This window comes from Phascolarctos cinereus, unplaced genomic scaffold (genome assembly GCF_003287225.1).
Source record: "Phascolarctos cinereus isolate Bilbo 61053 unplaced genomic scaffold, phaCin_HiC Scaffold_2;HRSCAF=192, whole genome shotgun sequence".
Classification (NCBI taxonomy): Eukaryota; Metazoa; Chordata; class Mammalia; order Diprotodontia; family Phascolarctidae; genus Phascolarctos; species Phascolarctos cinereus.
The window spans coordinates 403,540,552-403,560,356 of NW_027555625.1; the positions used below are offsets into that span (position 1 = coordinate 403,540,552).

General features: G+C 44.1%; 1 protein-coding gene across 1 annotated transcript in view; it reads right to left on the bottom strand.

Moving 5' to 3' along the window:
• Positions 1–19,805, bottom strand: part of SLIT3 (slit guidance ligand 3) — a 784,753-nt gene that overhangs the window by 122,282 nt on the left and 642,666 nt on the right. The window contains 3 exon segments of the mRNA XM_020992330.2: positions 7,301–7,379; positions 7,381–7,465; positions 8,525–8,668. Of these exon segments, the coding sequence (XP_020847989.1) occupies positions 7,301–7,379; positions 7,381–7,465; positions 8,525–8,668 (308 nt within the window).

Below are 19,805 nucleotides of genomic sequence, written 5' to 3' on the forward strand. Positions count from 1 at the left end.
TGGCCAAGAATGGAAGGGCCATCCAGATTGCTTCCCTCACCTCGACTTTGTGGATCCTGCTTGCCCACGGCTACATTTCTAGACTCACTGTGTAGTTCTGCCTATTATTTCTTACCCTAGAAGTAGTATGACATTCCTAACACAAAGCCTTTGGAAAAGCTATACTGGGATAAAAATTCTGGGTTGAGATTTTCCAATGAAGCAATGGAAGACTCATGGAATGGGAGAAGGAGACCTGGGGTGTTTGTTCTTTTTCCCCCCTTAGGGGAAAGGAAGGAGCTGACCCAGGACCCCAGTCAATTTGGGAGTATCTTGGTTCAAGTGACTACTCCTTCTTTTCTCCTAAGGGGAGAAAAGAGGACAAATACCATAGGTCTCCTTCCTCCATCCCAAGACCCTGAGTATGTGCCTTGTTGAACTGGTTTACACTTGGATTCAAGTCTAGCCTTCAGCACCAACTTGTGCGATCTTGGATGCATGAACCCACCTCTCTGTTCTCCACTTTTCCTACCGGCAAAATAATTCCCATCCTTCCCCCCTCCCCCACCTCATAAGAACACAGTCAAAAAACGCCAGGGAATTCACAGATATACCACTTGGACATGAGTGTTCCCTAAATAAGTGGTCCCATTACTGTGGACAGAACTGGCCCATGCACTTCCTCAGTTCGTCCTTCGAGTCCCCTCCGGGGCCATGCCCTGGCTGGTGGAGGGGTCGATGCGTGGACGGGTAGGGGTTGAGAGGCGGAAGCCCAGATCGTCCTGGCTGTGGCAAGGGCTGAGGCCGGTGCAGACGGCATTCCCAGCGGTGCTCCAGAGCAGAGAAGAGAAGAGTCCCGGCGGCGGAGGAGCAGCAGCAGGAGGAGGAGGAGAAGGAGAGGCGGAGGAGGCGCTGGGCCATGCTGCAGAAAAGCACGGAGCTTTCCGCGGTGCTTGACAGAACCATGTTCTGTTTCTATCGTTCCACCACATGGTTAGATCAAGCACAAAGGAAAGCCCCGTGGCCAGTCAGAGTCAAGGTTAGGCAGCAGCATCCCAGAGAGGAGAGGAGCGCTGAGCTCAGAGGAAGCAGCGTGGAGAGGAAGCGTGAGCCTGGCCGGGCCGCTGGCTGCACGAGGCTCGGTGGCTTGGCCTCGGCAGAGGACTGCAGCTGCTGGGGGCCTGTTAGTGCATCAGAGGAGGCTCCTGCCGAAGGGCTTCCACGGACAACAGACCGGCTTCCCCCCTTTCCGCCTGGCGGATGCACAGAGGTGGCAGCGGGTACGGAGGCTTGTTAGACACACAAACTCGGAAGGTTTGCAGCTGACCTCCATCCCACCCAGTGGGAACATTTCAGGCCGCAAGAAGATATTTACAAGACTGAGCCAGCAGCTTGGGGGCCTGGAGCTGGCCTCTGGGTACATCGCAGCCTCAGGGCGGAATCTTTGACCCCTGCTCCCCACCCCTCATTGAAACTATGAACGAGCTGAAAAGGAATCCAGAGCAGCAGGAACTTGTCCTGAGTGGTTTTCAAATTTCATAGATAGTGAGACCCCCCCTCCCCTTGTGTGATAGCAGCAAATGCCTCCCTGTCAGCTCCTCTTCTCCCATAAACCAATAGACATTTCCCAACAGGAACACTTTGACAGTGAAAATCTGGTAAACAGGAACAAACAAATGACATACCACTCAGTTCCCTACTTGTCCTAACCGTGAAATGATTCCCAGGCTTCCTTACCTCACAGGAACACGGAGCAGGATGAAGGCAGGCAATTCACACAATGGGCTCTCTCAATAAGTGGTCCCATTACTATTGACAAAGATTAGCTAATGCATTTTATCCTTTTACCCTTCAATTCCTCCCCAGGGCTATGCCAGATTCTTCTTAGACAAGCTACTGTCTCATCACTTCTAAGTTCAGAGGTCTCCCTGAAACAATTACGGGTATTCCACCATTGCGTTACAATATTTTTCCGTCTTCCTCCAGATCAATTGGAGGCATGGGACTGGGAGAGAAGTGGTGTTGCAAAACAACATTGGGAAACAGACCAGGGTCTCCATATTGGGAACGAGATGCTTAGCGTTTGTCGGGACTCAAGAAACTCAAAGGCACGTTTGTCTCTGAAACACTTGTCTTTTATGGCCCACAGAATTGTCCAGGGGCTTTTTAATTTCCAATCTAGAACTGATGAAGGAAAGAAAATAGACTGACATGGGCCATCATCATTTGAGAACAGAGGAACTCATAGGATTTAGAGCTGGAAGAGACCTTTTAAGATCATCTTGTCCAAAGCCCCTCATTTCACAGAGGAGGAAGCTGAGGTTCTAGGAGGGAGAGACTTGCCCAAGGTTAAAAAGTAATAGAGTTAGGATTTGGAGCCAGATTCTTAGATTCTAAAATCTGGCACTGGGACTATGTTGTGTGGTTTTTGTTAAATATATATGTAGGCTGAACCTGGTTATCTTTTTCTAAAAATTTAGATGAATATACCTCTTTTTAGATTTTTCCATTTATTCTTAATTTTGATGCTTAAATCAGCACCAAAAAATATAACATACATGTATATGTATACATACACACACATATATACATATACACATATACGTATGTGTGTGTGTTGTTCCAGGGACTGGGAAGTCACTATTAAAATCATTATCCAGAGGTGATGAAGGAGCCACGAAGGGTTTACTCATTCAAGGCCTATCCCCACGGGGTTATTCTTCTTAGGAGATACTCTCCACTTGACTCTGTCATTAGGTCTGAAATTTTTATAAATGAAATTGACCTTCTCTGTGGAGATAGGTTCTGACTAAGACTACCTAGCACTCCCCAGAAAGGCTCTGGCTTAAGTCCTGGCAGATTGGGGCTATCATTGGAGAAGCACCCCCAGCTCTGTGGAGCTCTTACAGAGGAGAAAAATCAGGCCTTTAGGAAGTCCAGACTCAGTACCGTGGAGCTCTAGAGTCAAGCCTTCCTCACGCTTGGCTTTATCTTGGCCTATGATTCTCACGGGGTCAAAGATCTGGAGCTGAATGGGGACTTCAGAGGCTATTTCCTCCAATCTCCTAATTTTACAGATAAGGAAACTGAGGGAGGTTGAGGGATTTGTCCAAAGTCTCAGAGACAGCTTTGAAATTCCAAATGAAGTCATATGACTCTAAATTCAGCATCTGAAGAGAGAGAAGAACAGCAACACCAGGACCAGGGAAAAATCCTTCTCTTCCCATGATCAAACCTTATGGCCTCATCTTACTCCTTCTTTTGCTTCTCCTCCAGGAAGAAAAAGAAATAAGGAGTAGTGAATTATAGTGGAGAAAACACCAATCAAGGAGTTAGAAGGCCTGGGTTCAAATCCTAACTTTGAATCTTACTGCGTGGCCTTGGGCAAGTCACATCCACTCCTTGAGCCTTAGTTCCTACTTCTGAAAAATGAGGGGGACAGGACTACATGATCTCTGTGGCCCCTTCCTTTCCTGATCTAACATATTGTGCTTCCACTGAAATCATCTTACCATTTGATTTATCCAACAATCAGACAGCCTCCAAACTGGGCAAATCGAAGGTATCACCACATTTCCCCCCACAAAACTAATATTGTTTCATATACATGCCTATACCACAGAGGAAAAATAATAAGCTGCAGACAGTTTTTAAATGCAACATACATTATTCTGGGAATAGCTTTTAGGTTCTCAGCCAGCCAGACCATTGCTTTTCAGAAGGGCTTAATCGGATGACCAGATTACACAAGCCCCCAGCATTCACCTCTAACCTGACATCGGCCCCAGGCACCGGATGCTGCTGATATGGAGGAGCAGAGATGAGACAGCTAGGAAACCAGATGTGGCCCAGTCAAAGAACAGCTTTCCAAGTTTCAGAAACAGAACTCTAATTGGGTTTTAATTAAATCACCCATCTTTTCAATAGGGGAGCTTTTAGGGTAAAGTAAAATGAAGAGTTATTATCTGCCAAACTTAATATCTGTCACTCGCCCTTCTATTTCTCCTAGTGTCTCTTAGAAACCAGGCAGTTTCAGACACAGAGCCTCCTATACCATCAAAACAGTGTTGCCCAGTATCTTCTGCTCTCTAATTTAGGATTGCCTTGATTTCAGGGGCAGTGAAGTCATCTGAGGACACTTTCTCTTATCCTTTTGCTGTCAAGGTGTCCCTCTTTTCCTCTATTTCTCTCTTCTCATCTGCTACAACATTTGCAATGTGCAAATTGCATATTTCCAGAGGGCTTTTTCAAGGGGAGATGTAAAGTTTTGTTCATTAAAAGCCCAATAAACATTCATCAATCAGCTGGGGAGGCTGGTTAGGTTTTTAGGCAGCCTTATCTTCATCTTACATATAGGTCCCTAGCCCTGCAGAGTCTCTCTGTATCTACTCAGAACCCCAAACTCCTAGCTCGATTTGGGGGTGTTTCCTTTGGGAGGAATATTCAGCCTTCTAGTCTCCTGCAACACAAACTTTTTATTAATCAGGAGCTAGGTATGGACAGTCTCCTCCATTTCCCCCTTCTCTTGCTCCCTCAGTCTCCCCCACTGCTCATTACCACCTCTACCAGAAAGGAGAGGCAGACAGAAGAAGGTACAATTTTGATCTGATTGGCCAGAGCCAGTCTGTTCTGTTTCCTTTCTAGCAATTATAATGTGAAAGTGAGTCTGAGGAGGGAACTGAAAGGGAGACTGGGATTTATTTCTCAGACTTGATTTCCCGGGGCTCCACCCTCACTCCCCAAATAATTGGGAATTGGTGGCACCTGATTTTTCTTACATAGGAAAGAAGCACAGACTTTGAGAGTTGGAAGGACCTCACTGATCATCTTGCTCAACACCAACCCAAAAGGAATCCGCACTCTAACATACTGGCATATGATCACTTAGCTTCTGCTTGGAGGCCTTCCTTGAAGATAACATCCTCCCCGAGTCTTCTCTTCTCCACGATTAAACTTCCCAAGTCTTTTTAAATGATCCTCATATGATATGGACTCAAGGCCCTTTGTCATCCCATTTACCCTCTTCTCTGGACGCTTTCCAGCTTATCTGTTCAGTTATTTTTTCAGTCATGTCCAACTCTTTCTGACTTGCCTTGAAGTCTTGTGTGTGTGTGTGTGTGTGTGCGTGTGTGTGTGTTGCATTATAGCAACCGCCTTTTGGGGTGACAAGAACAAAGGCAAAAACTCTCTTATAGGAGTGAGACTCATCTCAAAATTGAGGTTACTTCCTATAGAACACCCAGCCTGGAGTCAGGAAAACCTGAGTTCAAATCTGTCCTGAAACATTTACTAGCTGTGTGACCTGGGCAAGTCACTCAATCCTGTTTCACAGTTTCCTCATCTATAAAATGAGCTGGAGAAGGAAATAGCAAACTGCTCTAGTATATTTGCCAAGAAAACCCCAGACAGGGTCACGAAGCACTGGACAGGACTGAAACGACTTAGCAGCAGCACTGCTTCCTATAGCGAATTCCAAGACCTGAGGATCCGGCCTGAGAGTCAGTAAAATCACATATTCTCGTTGGCTCCTATTTGTCCTGTATTTCAGGGTAGTGGACTTTCTTGGTACTGCCTAAATTGGTCTCTCCCTTCTCTTATTTCGGTGAGGCTGCTACTTAATTGACTCCAGGTTCCCACTAACACGTCTATATACTCTCCATCCCAGGCCAAGCTAGTGTCAGTCCCATCAGTGATAGAGAGATTACAGCTGGCAGATGGCATCCTATCCTTCTCCTCATCTTCTCCCCACATATTTGAATCTTAACCTCCGGGTTGGAGTGTCCAAGAGCAATTTAGATTAGAACACTTAATTAGATCATTCCAGGCTTGATAGAAAGGAGGTGTGAGTAGGTGGAAGGATGCTGGTGTCAGCCATCACCTCTTTAAGCCCCCTTGTCTGAGGTAGCAGCCAGGGGCTTAGAGGAGAAGGTTTTTCACCCTGGGACTCTGATAGGCTTAGGAAAGAGCCCAGGGGGTAGGGTTGGCAGGAAGGGGCTTGTGAGATTGGCTTCAGAATGAGAGAGGTTGTAATTAATGTGGCCAGAATGTTGGTCACAAATTCTCATGCTCTGGGTGCCAGAGCTTCATAGTATAAGCAAACTGAGGCAAAATTCTCATAGTAAATCAAAGTCCTGGGGTAACATACTCTAGATTCTCCTACCTAGTACGTTAGGTTAAGAAAATCTCTATGTTTCTACTTGGGACACAGTACTGAAAGGTCTAATACAGATAACAAAAACAATGCTCCTGAAGCAAGACAAAGCTGCTCGCTGTCTGCAGGTTTCTGGTTACCAGCGAAGTCCTTTCCTCTAGCGACTGGTTCATGAACACTCAAAGAAAGCTAATCTCAAGAGGAAACTCTTAGGAAGGAGGAGGGGAAAGAGGACTGGGGGGATGTGAAGGAGAGGGGGAAGAGAGCTTTTCTTGATGACACAGATTGCTAGAGTTGTCCACGTCCAATCTTAGCGCCTCATGCTATCAATCTCTCACCACTGGGAGCACAATCTATCATGGTGATTTTTCCAGTAGAAAAAAGACATAAATGATAGTAATTTTTATCCACACACCTGTCTAGCTATTCAGTCAATAAGTGCCATTTTTCTTCCAACCACGATGGGCTGAGAGACTTCCTTGTGCGCTGCTGTCCCTTCAGGGGGTGCTCCAAGACCAGCTGAGCTCGCTCCAGAGCAAGTTAAACACTAGAGAGCTTGGCCGCAGGCTTCCGAGGCAAGCTTCTTCCTCTTCCCGTACACTTGATACATGACCTAACACCTACCTAGGCTTGGGGGGGGGGCAGGGAATCCTGCAGAATGGGAAATGAACAACTGCATTGAAGGCAAGGCCCCAGAGATTACCCAGTATGACTTGTAGCCTGGCTTGGGATAGCAAACAATTTGATTTTAATTTCTACTCTTTGGGGAGCACACTTTTCCTTTTAAAAGCAAACCACAAGGACATTAAAACATATGCATGCAAATGCTACCCTCTCCCTGGTTCCCAATGAGACTGAGATAGCCTATAGACTATGTTTTCCTTTTCCTTTACTTCCCCATCAGTTTCTCCACCCCCTCCATCCCACTCCTCGCCTCAGTCCAGCTTTTAGTGTGTGTGTGTGTGTGTGTGTGTGTGTGTGTTTTCTTTTAAATCCATAAGGTAATTGGTTTTCTGGAGGGCTAACCAAATTTCTCCAATTTAATTTGCAAAGATGCTCCGTGAGGATCCATTACAGCACACACTGTCCTGCAAATTGGATTAGCAGCCTCTCCGGGGCTGCTGATTTCTGAATTGAAAAGCGTGGCCCTGGCCGGCATAACCCGATTACCTGAGCAGCGGAACTTCTTGCTCTTGATTTGGCTGATCCGCTTGTTGGCGAGGCGCCTCGGGCCACTGCAGCGGGCCCCCGCTCGTCTCGATCGGGTTATCCTGGAGGTAGTCAGCCAGCCACTTCAAGTGGCAGTCGCACACAAATGGGTTTTGGGCTAGATGTCTGAGAGAGAGAGACAGAGACAGAGACAGAGACAGGGCGGTTAATTAGGAATGAACTGTGACCCATGCCCATCGCTCTCTCCCCACCTGCTGGAGGCTCCCACCACTCTTGCCCCCTGCCAGAGATGGGAGGGGGCGGAGATATCGGAAGGTGGGGGCCTACTTTCAGACATGACTTACGGAGGGGGCACTAGGAGGCCTGTCACATAGAAATGGCAAACGTGGGAAGAGCTGGCAGTTACTTTCCAGGAGCTCATCATCCAGTCTTCTCACCCATCCTCACATACTCTCCAGCTTTGCATGGCCCCCGTGTCAAAACGCATTTCTTAGCCTACCCCAAACCCATGGAATTCTCTATTGCCAAGACAGGCTCTAGTTGTTTGGGGTCTGTGTCTGGTTGCTGTATCGCACAAAACAATCTCAGGAGGCTTCCATAGAATTCATAATTCAATTAGTAGTTAACAAACATTTATGAAGCACCTACTATGTGCTAAGACACGGTGCTAAATTCACATTCAAACAGTGCTGCAAAGACTTTGGATACATGATTTCATGTGTTTATTATAAGAGCCCTCTAAGGTAGGTGTGATTATTATACCCATTTTACATACAAGGCCTAGAGAGGTTAAATGCAGGATTAAAGGTCTTCTGCAAGAAGCAAATCCAGGTCTTCCCGACTCCAGATCTAGCATCCACCATGTTACACTTCCTCTCTAGACTTAAAAGATGTGGCTGAAAACCAGGCTGGGACACATGTAGGAAGTCTAACCCCGGGGCTTGGTTCTTCAAACAGGGGGCCAGGATTTGTTTGCAGCTCTTCATAAGTTCACTTGAAAACGTTAAGACATCTCCCTAGCGAATGACTAACCAGGAGGTGTCGGAGACGAGACAGCTGGCTGGATGAATGCTCATCTGCTAAGAGTGCATATTAATCCTGTGTCTTGAGTGGGCTTGGTGACTGGGTTTTGGGGTGCTTATGGTCAGCTGAGTGTCTGTTGTAGGTTCCCACACACTTGTAGCTCTTCCCAGAGACCCACACTACCAGGGCCCATGTACTCACAGTGTCTGGATGGACTGAAGAGGAGCAAAGAGACCTTTGCTGATGGTTTGCAGTTTATTGTCATACAGGGAGAGCAGGTGGAGGTTATGCAGATCTTGGAATGTGTTTACCCGCAGACAGTTGATCTTGTTGGCGTTGAGAAGCCTGGAAGCAGAGGAGGGGTTTATAAACTAACCCTTGTAATTGCCAAAAGAAGGCTAAGCTCGGGGAGGGCAGGAAAACTCCAGTTACTCTTTATTATAAGGCTTTGGGCTTCCGCTGCTCTTGAGGGAAGAGTTACAACCATGGGGCCATCCATAAAGCCTTCAAATCAAGCCATCAACAAGCATTTCTTATGTGTCTACTATGTGCTAGGTTCTGGCAACACAAAGAAAGGGATGAAACTACACACACACACACACACACAAAACATGATCACACACTCCCCAAATGACAGAAAAAAGTCACAGGTGTATATAACCCAATACACCAGTGTTCATAATAATAATAGCCAATATCTAGCCATCCATCCAGCCATCCATCCATTTATGGTTCTATGTTTTACAAAGTGCTTTATAAACATTAACTTAATTGATTCTCACAACAACCCTGTGGAGCAGATATTATTACTAACAACCTTTTATAGATGAGGAAGCTAAGGTTGATCAAGGTTAAGCGACTTGTCCACCGTCATACAACTAAGTAAGTGTCTGAAGCAGGAATTGAATTTGCGCGCGCGCGCGCACACACACACCCCTCCACATATTCAATAGCTTCCATTTTGGGAATTCAGGGATCCAGGAATTCCAAAAAGAAAAGCAACTTGACACCATCATTTACAGGATTCTAGACCTGGAAGGAAATTCTGTAGCTAGCTAATCTAATCTCCTTATTTTACTTACGAGGAAACTGAAGTCCAAGGGTGTTAAGTGACTTGCTCAAAGTTACACATATAATGTCAGAGGCAAGATTTTAACCCAAGTCTTCTGATCCTAGAGCTAATGTTCTTTCCACTGTACCGTGTTACCTCTCTACACTACAGACAGGCAATGGTTTTTGAAAGAGTGTTCCCTATAGTTTGGGAAGACCAGTGCAACCAAGCTTGCTGGATCATAGATCCTAAGGCCTTCTTGGAGTCTTTGCCTCTTGGCTGAGGGTCTGGCTCATAGGTAGGGTGGGTGTTATAAATGTCTGAGCAACGAGCTTGGAGTCCATTCTAGGAGGGGCATTATATCAAGGTTCTTTGGTCTAAAATTATTTTCTTAACGAATTTACCTGGGACTGATTGTTCTACTTTGGATAACAAAGATAAGGACTTAAAAATAAAACAAAACAAAAATGTACTTCCTCTTGAGAGAGATAGTTGTTTAAAGGAGGTTTAACTTGTCTGGCCCCGATGTGAATGGCTGTTTAACCCCTTGGTAAGTGGCCAGACAACCCACAGACTGGTGACCAAAGATTGTATCTAGAAACTCTTAAACTAAGATTCATCAGTGATCAAAAGAGCGTGGGAGATGTGGAGTTGACAGGGTTGACATGCCTGCTTTCATGGCCGATCACTCTATCTGAGCCATTCACTGACTTAGGGAGCAATCTCCTAGTTGGTCTCCCTGATTCCAACTTCTCCCCTCCCCAATCCATCCTCTACAAAGCTAGCAAAGTAATCTTCCAACACACAAGCCCTGCCTTGTCTCCTGAACACCCTTCAGTGGCTTCCTATTCTACTAGCATAAAATATAAGCTTCCCAGCTGAGCATTTGAGGCCAACTGCAAACTGGCTCTGCCTGACCTTTCCATTTATTATTTGACATGACTCCCCTTCCCACACTCTACCTCAGAGCCCATCTTCCACCATCCATGTGTTCTGAAAGCTACCCCCCAAGCACTTCATCCTCAGGAATCGATATGGCTCAGCAAAGGCTTTGGGAAGTCGCTCCTGACAGCTCACTTCCCTGTCTCACTGCTATCGATCTGGCCCCTCCTCAAAATCATCTTGTGCTTATTTGTGTACCAGTTGTATCTTAGCCTGGCCCAGTGGAATTTAAGCTCCTTGAGGGTGGGGCCTATTTTGTTTTTGTTTCTTAATTCCTAGCACAAAGCCTTTGTAGATACATAGTAGATATATAATAGTTATTCAATTTGACTGAATGTACAGGTGAGAAAACTGACTCACCATGTATTCTCCAGATATATAAGGCCAGCATAGCGAGTGATACATAGAACTACCCATGGCTAATGGACAAAATCCCAGGGCACTCATTTAGTTTTACCCTGCAGCTAACAATTGTTTATGTGTGTTAGAGTGCTTTTATAATTTTCCAAGTCCTCATGTACACTATCTAATCTAATTCTCATAACAACCATACACGGGCATGCAGGGCTGGTATCAACTTTTACAGATAAGATAATTGACTCTTGGAGAGGTTAAATAACTTGCTCAAGGTTACACAGGAAATTAAGTGACAAAGTTAGAACTTGAATGCAGACCTCTTGACTCTATTAGTTACGGTGCTGCAATGATACAGCATTAGAGTTTTATAACATAGATTATTCTGTTACATTATTATGGCATCCATTAGCTTCTCCGTACTGTGGATTTTGGAGATTTTCCACAATATCTATTTCTGACTCCCTATTCATACTGTTCTCAGCTTTTTTTCCCCCAAAGGGCATTCTATGCCAGTCACCACCCAACTCTCCCCTCTTCTTAAATTTCCTATTGCTCTCAAGGGCACCCCAACATCCTAGGCACCAAGGCTCAAAACCTTGGTGTCATCCTCACCTCCTCAACTCAAATTCAAATCTTGTTTGTTTTTTTTTAAAATTTAATTTAATTTAATTTTTTTGCTTTTAGGCAATTGGGGTTAAGTGACTTGCCCGGGGTCACACAGCTAGTAAGTGTCAAGTGTTTGGTCTGAGGCCAGATTTGAACTCAGGTCCTCCTGACTTCAGGGCCGGTGCTCTATCCACTGTGCCACCTAGCTGCCCCCAAATCTTGTTTTTCATCTTTGCAACCTGGCTCAGATACCCTCTTGTCTCCATTCACACAACTACCTCTCATCACCTCTTGCCTGGGCCTCCTGAGTCTCCCTGCCTCAAGTCTCTCCCTACTCCAATCCATCCTCTATTCAGCTTCCAAAGTAATTGTTCCAGAGCACAGGTCTGACTATATTCATTAAATTTCAGCTGATTACTAAACTCCAATTATAAAATCCTTTGTTTGGCATTTAATGCCCTTCACAACTTACGCCTTACATATCTTTCCAGTCTTCCTATATTTTACTTCCCTCCACACCAATTATCCATTATAGATAATTCAACTGCATTGGCCTTGTGGCTTCTCATACACTACAATACATCTCTTGACCGTTCATTTGCACTGGCTATCCATGTCTAGAATGCTGTCCCTCTTTACCTATGACTCCTAGCTTTCCTGGTTTTCTTCAAGACTCAGCCTAAATCTCACTTTCTATAGGAACCCTTCCTTGCCCTCACCCTGACTTCCAGGCCTTTCCTTTTGAGATTATCTTCCATATCTTCTCTCTCTTTCTCTCTCTCTATCTTCTCCCTCCCTCTGTAGATATAGATATCTATATATCTTACATGCATAGCTATTTGCATGTTGTCTTCTCAATTAGAATGTGATCTCTATGACTGCACAAATCAACCACGCTTTTGCCTTTCTTTATATTTCTGGTGCATATAGATTGGCTGGCACATATTAAGTGTTTAACAAATTGTTGCCGACTATTTTATCCCATAAACTCTGGCCAAAGCCACCAACCATTTGAGCAAGAACACTTTTCGGATCCAAGAATGACCTTCTCAAGTAGAGAACCAGTCAGAAGAAACTGGAAGATGGGAGGATTCAGGAATAACTTGGATTTATTGGTTGGGAACATTAACAAAAATTCTTAAAAAAAAACAAAAAAGAAGGCACCTTCAGGGGGAAAAATGTATTACATAAACAAATCATTTAAAAAACTGACTTGTCTAGCACTTCTGGAGAAATTAGTCTGGGTTTTTTAAGTAGAGCTGGAACCATTTGGTGAGGAATTTGGGGTTCTGCAGAAAGCTAGTCATTTCTCCTGGGCTGCTTTGAGGGTTCAGCTGTAATCCTTTCATTTCAGACTCATGGATCAGTAGTAAAAGCTGTAGGATGGGATGGTGACTGTGAAATATCTCCCTGATGACAAGGCATCAGAATGAAAGCATGGAAGAATTACTCTTAAAATGTACAGTGAAACTGGTCTAGATCCCAAAAGGCATGGAACAAAAAAGGAGGGAATATTCTTTCTTTTTCTGATTTCTTGGCTCTTGAAGGTGGCAAACATAGGTGCAGATTAAGATACGGGAGAGCCACTTAGTTCTAGGGTATGCCAGTTCTAAAGTCTAGGGAAAGCCTAAACTTACAAGGTGACAAGGTCACAAAGTCTGTGCCTCCACCCAATCTTTTCTTGGTTAGGCCAACTCAATTCTCCCATTTAACAACCTACGAGCTTTCTGGGCTGTTGGTATGGAAATAGGATGTGTGAAAAGAAATGCTTTTTAGCAAACTTGGAGTAAAGAGAATTACTCAACAGAGGAATCAGCAGGTTTCCAAATTGAGAGCATCAGATCTAGAAAGTGGTCTTTTTGTTTTATGCACAGCCCCCTTTCTACCTCTTCACTGGACTTTGCCATCTACTCTGCCGCAGCACCTTCTGGATCACCAGGCCTCACCATGCGCCCCGCCCCCTCACCCAAAGGACAATCAGATCTCTCTACCTACTCTGCAGCCTAATCCTCTTCCTATTTTACTTCCCTCTATTAGAATGTGAGCTCCCTAAGAATTAAGGGACTATTTCTCTCTTTTATATTTGTATGCTCAGAATTGAGCACATAATATGCACTTACATGCTTCTTATTCATTCATTCTGTTGAGTGCTGGGACATACACTTTCACATCCTGGCTACTATAGTACTTTTTTTTTTTAAAGGACTGGTCTTTCCTACTTTGAAGTGTCTCACTGAACAATTAGTGCATGAACTATCAATTTTCTATTCCTCTTCCTACAGAGATCATTCAATATTTGCCTCTGGAGAGTGGCTACTTTTGCAAGCCTGGATCTGCTCAGGCAGGTCCACCTGAAGTCTGGGCTAGCCCTGATGCAGTGTGGGGAATGGTAAAACAACAAGCAAGAGGGGATGAACTAGCAGGCTAGCAAAGAAGAATCAGCACGCAGGCAGCACCACTCAGGAGAGCCGCCTGCTTACTGCTGAGAATGCTGAGATCAAGGGAGAAGATGACCTCAAACTGGTGCAGCCAAAGCCTGAACACTCTTCTGCAAAATGACGGGGCTCCCTAATTGAATAATACACAACACATACTATAAATTATGAAGAATAGGCAAGGATACCACGCTGAACTTCCTAAACATAATAGGAAATCATTATCTTTGAGAGTACATAGCGTTTATAGGTATGAGCCTCCTTATTTTGCTCCCTTTAAACACCACTCCCATCCCCAAGCATGCTCTCCTTCCACCCCACAATGCAATCAAAATGCAATGAAGACAGAAAAGCAGGACTGCTTCATCAGGATGCAAAAGGGCACCATTGCAAACTGAGATAATTTTAGGGGCTACTTGGGCAATGCTTGGATTCAGAAATCATACCCTGTACACTCATATGCTGAATTTACAACAATTACGGATAGGGAATCTGTGAATGCCTGGCTAATTATTCCTATTACACTTAAAAAACGGAGGCCCCCAGGTCACAGGAGATTCGATCCCAGCTGAACCTGCTACTGGACAGGGTTGGGAGTGGTATGGAACTATCCTGATTACCAAGAGTGACTTAATTATTCCACAGTAAAGCTCAGTGGGATTGCCTGTTGATCAGATCTTAGAGGAGAGGAGAATTAGTGAGGCCCACCAGGAGGCAGCTGCTCTCCTCTCTGAGCTTTCTGAAGGATGGAATGAATCCCTAAAGCTGGCATCCCTAGTAGGCTACACTGTCTGATCCCTGAGGGATAATGGGATAATGATTTTAGGCTAAGAGTTGGGGAGGAGGGAAAGTGGTATTGGCAAGGAGTTTTTGAGAAGTCATTTATTCTCCCCCTCCCCAGTCCCACCTTGACGCAATATAGTATCTTCTACTCTTAAAGCTATTTACAGGAGAGAGGATCGATTCCCTATTCTTCGGTCAACTCCCTGAAACTCAGTCACAGGGCAACACGTGAACAGCCATGTTAAGTTTTTCTCAGAAAAGGAAGGGAACCATAAGTAGGAGGAGAGATGGAGGCTGAGGGAGCCAGACCCCTTGGATGTCAGGTATAACAGAAATGCCTCTCACTCAGTCCCCTTTATTAGGGGACTGTCTCTGACTATCACCTAATACAGAAAGGAGGATGAATAATTTGGTACTATATGCCCATTCAAACCAAGTTACTGATTACTATGTGATCAAAAACATGAACTACTCTCTTGTCAGAGGGAATTAAGGGAAGTGGCATATTAGAGAGTGGGGGTAAAATTATGTCATCTTCTAAATTCATTTCCCAGACCCTAACCTATGATGCACTATGCCTTCCTCCTTTCCTTGGAGTCCTTTTGACTTCCACATATGCTACATGTCAAGAGGCATTAACACTCAAGGGCACTGATTGAAAAAAAAAATTGTGATGAACCAGAGAATTCAGATCCAATTCTTACCATGACTTGCTGCTTTTGAGGAAAGTGAGGCAGGATGTGGAAGGTGCTTAACAGAATGAAACTGGAGCTTGAAAGTATTCATCCACAGTATAAGCTCCGGCACACTTCCAGTTGGGTTGGGGGTTGCCCTGAGAGTTAAAAGTTTCTGGCAGCCTCAATCTCTCCATGTGTACTTGCCATCATGACTCCTAAAGGCCCCCAAACATCTTGCATTCTCATTCTGTTCTACATCCAAATAGGACGGAGGCATCATTATCTCCAGCTCGTGGTATGGAAGATAAGGCCCATGCTGAGGTGTGAAAGATTGCTTATCTATCTCCCTGACTCCCTAAGCAGACCAATGAAGCAAAAGATAACCTAAAATATTCCTGGCCAAAAACATGAGCAGGTCCAAGACCCACAGCTCCATCTGCACCTGCTGGTCCTGGCAACGTGTCCTTGGCAGTTACCCAGCCTGAGGGGCAGCAGAGAAACTTAAATCCAGGTCCCCATGGCAGCCAATTCATCAGCAGTTACACTAGGCCCATTGCTGCAGGGTTTGGAAAACACAAACATCTGGAGCAAGGCTTAACACATACAGGTTGTACTAAAATCACTTTGGCAACTGCAGTCATTCACATGTTGGATTAGTGGCTCTGAGCAATCATTCTGGGCTATATTAATATTCTCCCCACCTGCCCGTCGATCGGTGGTAAGACGGCAACACGGCTCCTATGCACATGCAATGTTTATCTGAAATGCAGTCAACAAATTCCAACCTCCTGAGTTCAAGGTCTAAGCAGAAAGCTGATGTCTGGAGAGTTCAGTCCCCTTCCAGGGTAATAATTTCAATTCCAGGAAATGTTATTCTAGTCACGGGGAAGGCCCAGGACTCCTGACATGGGATATGCTTCACTAAAACCTCCCTCTTTCCCTAGAAGCCATTCCTCTGTTTCTGAAACACTACCAGGGACATAGGCAACTTGCAGGAGAAATCTGAGGTTGCCTGAAATCCATCAAGGCCCTTCCCTCAACAGTAATAATTGAAGAACTGTTTGAATTGGAAGTGTTGGAAATACTCAGAATTAAAGGAAACCTTCTCACTGGTCTTCTGCAGCAGCAGGTGCAGAGAGAAGGGACATCTAATTTATGTGCATGCTGAATAGCTCTATTGTCTGGACTAGCAGAGAAGGCACAGTACAGGCACAGTGGGTATTCTAAAAGGCATGTGCCAATACTTGCTTCAGGCCCATACAGGAGAACTTAGAGTCAGTCTTGCCTTGGCTTAACACCAAGTCCTGGGTAGACTACCTTCCCTGATTGAGAACGACTTTGCCTTCCTCACATGTCTTAGAGCCACACAGGACATACTCAGGACACACACAGAGATGAGCATTATGTTCCCCTGAGGGAGACCAGAGGAAGCAGATGAGGATCATCGCTATTTTAGTTTCAGTCAATATTATGGGATGGTTATCAAAGAGTTGCCCTGACAATTGAGGTAAGCAAATAAAAAACATGATGCCTGCCTGAGTGGCAAATATGGGTTTACTAAATAGAAATGCTCTATCTTAGATGATCTCAAAATGGCAATGGTAATAATAATAACAATAACAATAACAATGATGATGACTATAATGATAATAATAGCTAGCATTTATATACCACTTTAAGGTTTGCAATGTATTTTTCTTATTTGATCCTCAAAACAACTTTGGGAGCCTAGGTGCTATTATCTCCCCCATTTTACAGGTGATGAAACTGAGGCTGGGAGAGATGAAATGATTTGCCCAGGTTCACATAGCTAGGAAGTGTCTGATGTGGGATTTGATTTCAGATCTTCCTGATTCCAGGTCCAACATGTAGCCACTGCACCATTTAGCTATAGGGGCAGGATAAGGCTTAAAAGACCAAAAGCACCTCCCATCGATGAAACAGGAGATGTATTTAGACTGAGGCTGAAGGAGTGTGACCCTTTCAGGGATGGTCTACACATAAGCCAATCAAATGACAAACATTTATTAAGTCCCTAGTATATGACAAAAATTCTAAGTGATCCCCATGGTGGTAAGGCTCCTTTTAGGTATTCAGAGATATGTATAATTACAGAGCATAGTATACACACACATATGTATATATACACACATGTATATAACACAGAGACTACATATACACATATAACATACACACACACATATATATATATATATATATATATATATATGCACATACTTATGCATATATGGAGACAAGAGAAAGAATTACAGATTTGGAATCACAGGACCTGGGTTTAAATCTTTGCTCTGCTACTTACTACCTATATAATATTGGTCTGGTTACCTTATCTTTAGGGACTGCAGTCTCAACGTAAAACAAGGGAGTTGGATTACATGACCTCTAATATCCCTTTCAACTCTAGGTCTTTGATCCCACGATCTGTCATAGAAAAATTCCAAATAGCCAAAGAAAACTCACAGATTCATTTACCATTAGCTCAGGCAGAGCAGCTGATGGTTGCCGGAGGCAGAGTCATGGGCACACTGGGATGTCCTGAGAGTTACCATGAACTCTGATGAAATGAAAACCACGAGTGCATCAAAGTTGTCCTGAACACCAAGAAGAGAGCCTTTGGAAACCAGAGAATTTCCAAATTCCTGCTAGGAGACTCCGTGACTTGGATGTTGAGAGATGAAATGCCTTTGCCTAATGTTTAAATAGGTACTGGTTCTCCCTCATTTCTCCCCTAGCACATACTCAAGGTGGTTACTTTCTTTTTGATAGCTAGATACTTTTCAAGCCATTCAGAGATGAGTAAACCATTAAATAATCAATTACTGCATCTTTAGTGATTCCAGTTATGTCTGCTACTATGAGGGCTTTCCACAGAGATAATACATAAGAGTAATGTCATGATCAGCAGGTGGGCTGGGTATCTTTCCATAAGGAAACATTATGGAAAATGAATTTATCAGGCATGAAATAAATCTAAGAAGTCAACTGCCCTGACTGCTTTCAGATATGAGAGAAATCTGGACCTAGAGGGCAGAGCTAGAAGCAAGAGAAAGAAGGTATAAGCGAGCAAGTTAAAATTTGATGGAAGGAAAAACTTCCTAGCAATTATCAAAGTTTATAAGAGTAGAATGACATATCTCAGGGGTGGGGAGGGAGGATGCCTCAGACTGGAGGTCTGCAAGCCAAGGCTGCATTACCACTTGTTGCATGTGTTGCAGTGAGGGTTCTTTTCAGATATGAATAAGACTAGATGGCTATTGGTGTCCTTTCCAACTTGGAAATTCTGTAAGTTGGTGTGAGGATGCCCAGGGAAAAAAGCCAGAGCCATAAAACTACAGACTCTAGGGTAGCTTGCTTTCAACTGGGATAAGGACTAACAGCACTGTATTTAGGAATGAAAAGAATGATTAACAAACATCCAACTCATTATTGACTTTGCAGGGTTTAAGCCATGGGAATCCCGGTTGTATCTTCAACTATGCAGACTAGGTTGCAATGGGACTCAAAGAGGAATGGCCAATATTATCTGTCAGAGAGAAGACAAGCAGGAAGAAGTTACATTTTTGCAAAATCTGCTTTGAATGGCACATTTCTTGGCAAACTCCAATATTCTTGAATGGTCTTGTCTGCCTTCCAAGAAAACTGAAGGACAGGTGGACTAGGTTGCCTTAATTTATTCCAGCCTCAAGACAGCGCAGCATTAGCTTAAGATCTCCTGGAATGGCTGTAAAATACAACGTGGCTAACATTCACGTGAAAACTTCCACCTCAAATTAATGCCCTCTCCACTTGAGTGAGTTTCCTATATATGCCATGCAATCAATGAGAATTGAACGAATGCTATTTATTCCACCCTGGAGCTGTTACAACAGTGCTAGCAGCTGCCCGTCAGTAGAGGAAATTACAGTCCCATTGACACAGTGACCGATTTTCCTGGCTTAATGATGAATTGTACTCTGAGAAGAGAGCCCTAGTCAGGCACCTGCTTCAAGGGCAGTTGTGACCTGATCTCACTCATGGTTTTCTGTGTATACAGCCATTAACACCATAGACTTCCTTCCTTTGGGTTCAGGCAAATAGCAGTGTGTTAATAATAAGTGATAATGATGGATAATGCAATTGGAATAGGATGAAACTCCTCAGTTACATCACTCTGTTTCATATATAGGGAAGGATCAGAGGTGAATTAACCCATGAAACTGGGTAGGCCTTTCCTTATCTGAGAAGAGACTTTAGTCTACCAGCTTTTTCCTGGGAGATACAAAAGATCCCACTGTTGTGGAAGAGACCTTCTCACCATATTTCTTCTCTACTGCTACCTGGAGTACCATCCTCAATTCTGAGCATTTTAGTTCAAGAAGGTAAAAAGCTAGAGAGCCTTTGGAGCAGTAGTTCTCGAGTCTTTTGATCTCTGGAACCATTTATACTCTCATTAAGGACCCCAAAGAACTTTTGGTTATGTGGGTTATATCTATTGGTATTTACCATATTTGAAATTAAAACTTCTTAGTGTTATTATGAAAATAGTTTTGACCTTGTGAATTCCATGAGAGGGTCTCAGGTTCCCCTAGGAGTTTCCACACCACATTTTGCTAATCGCTGCTTTAGAGGAA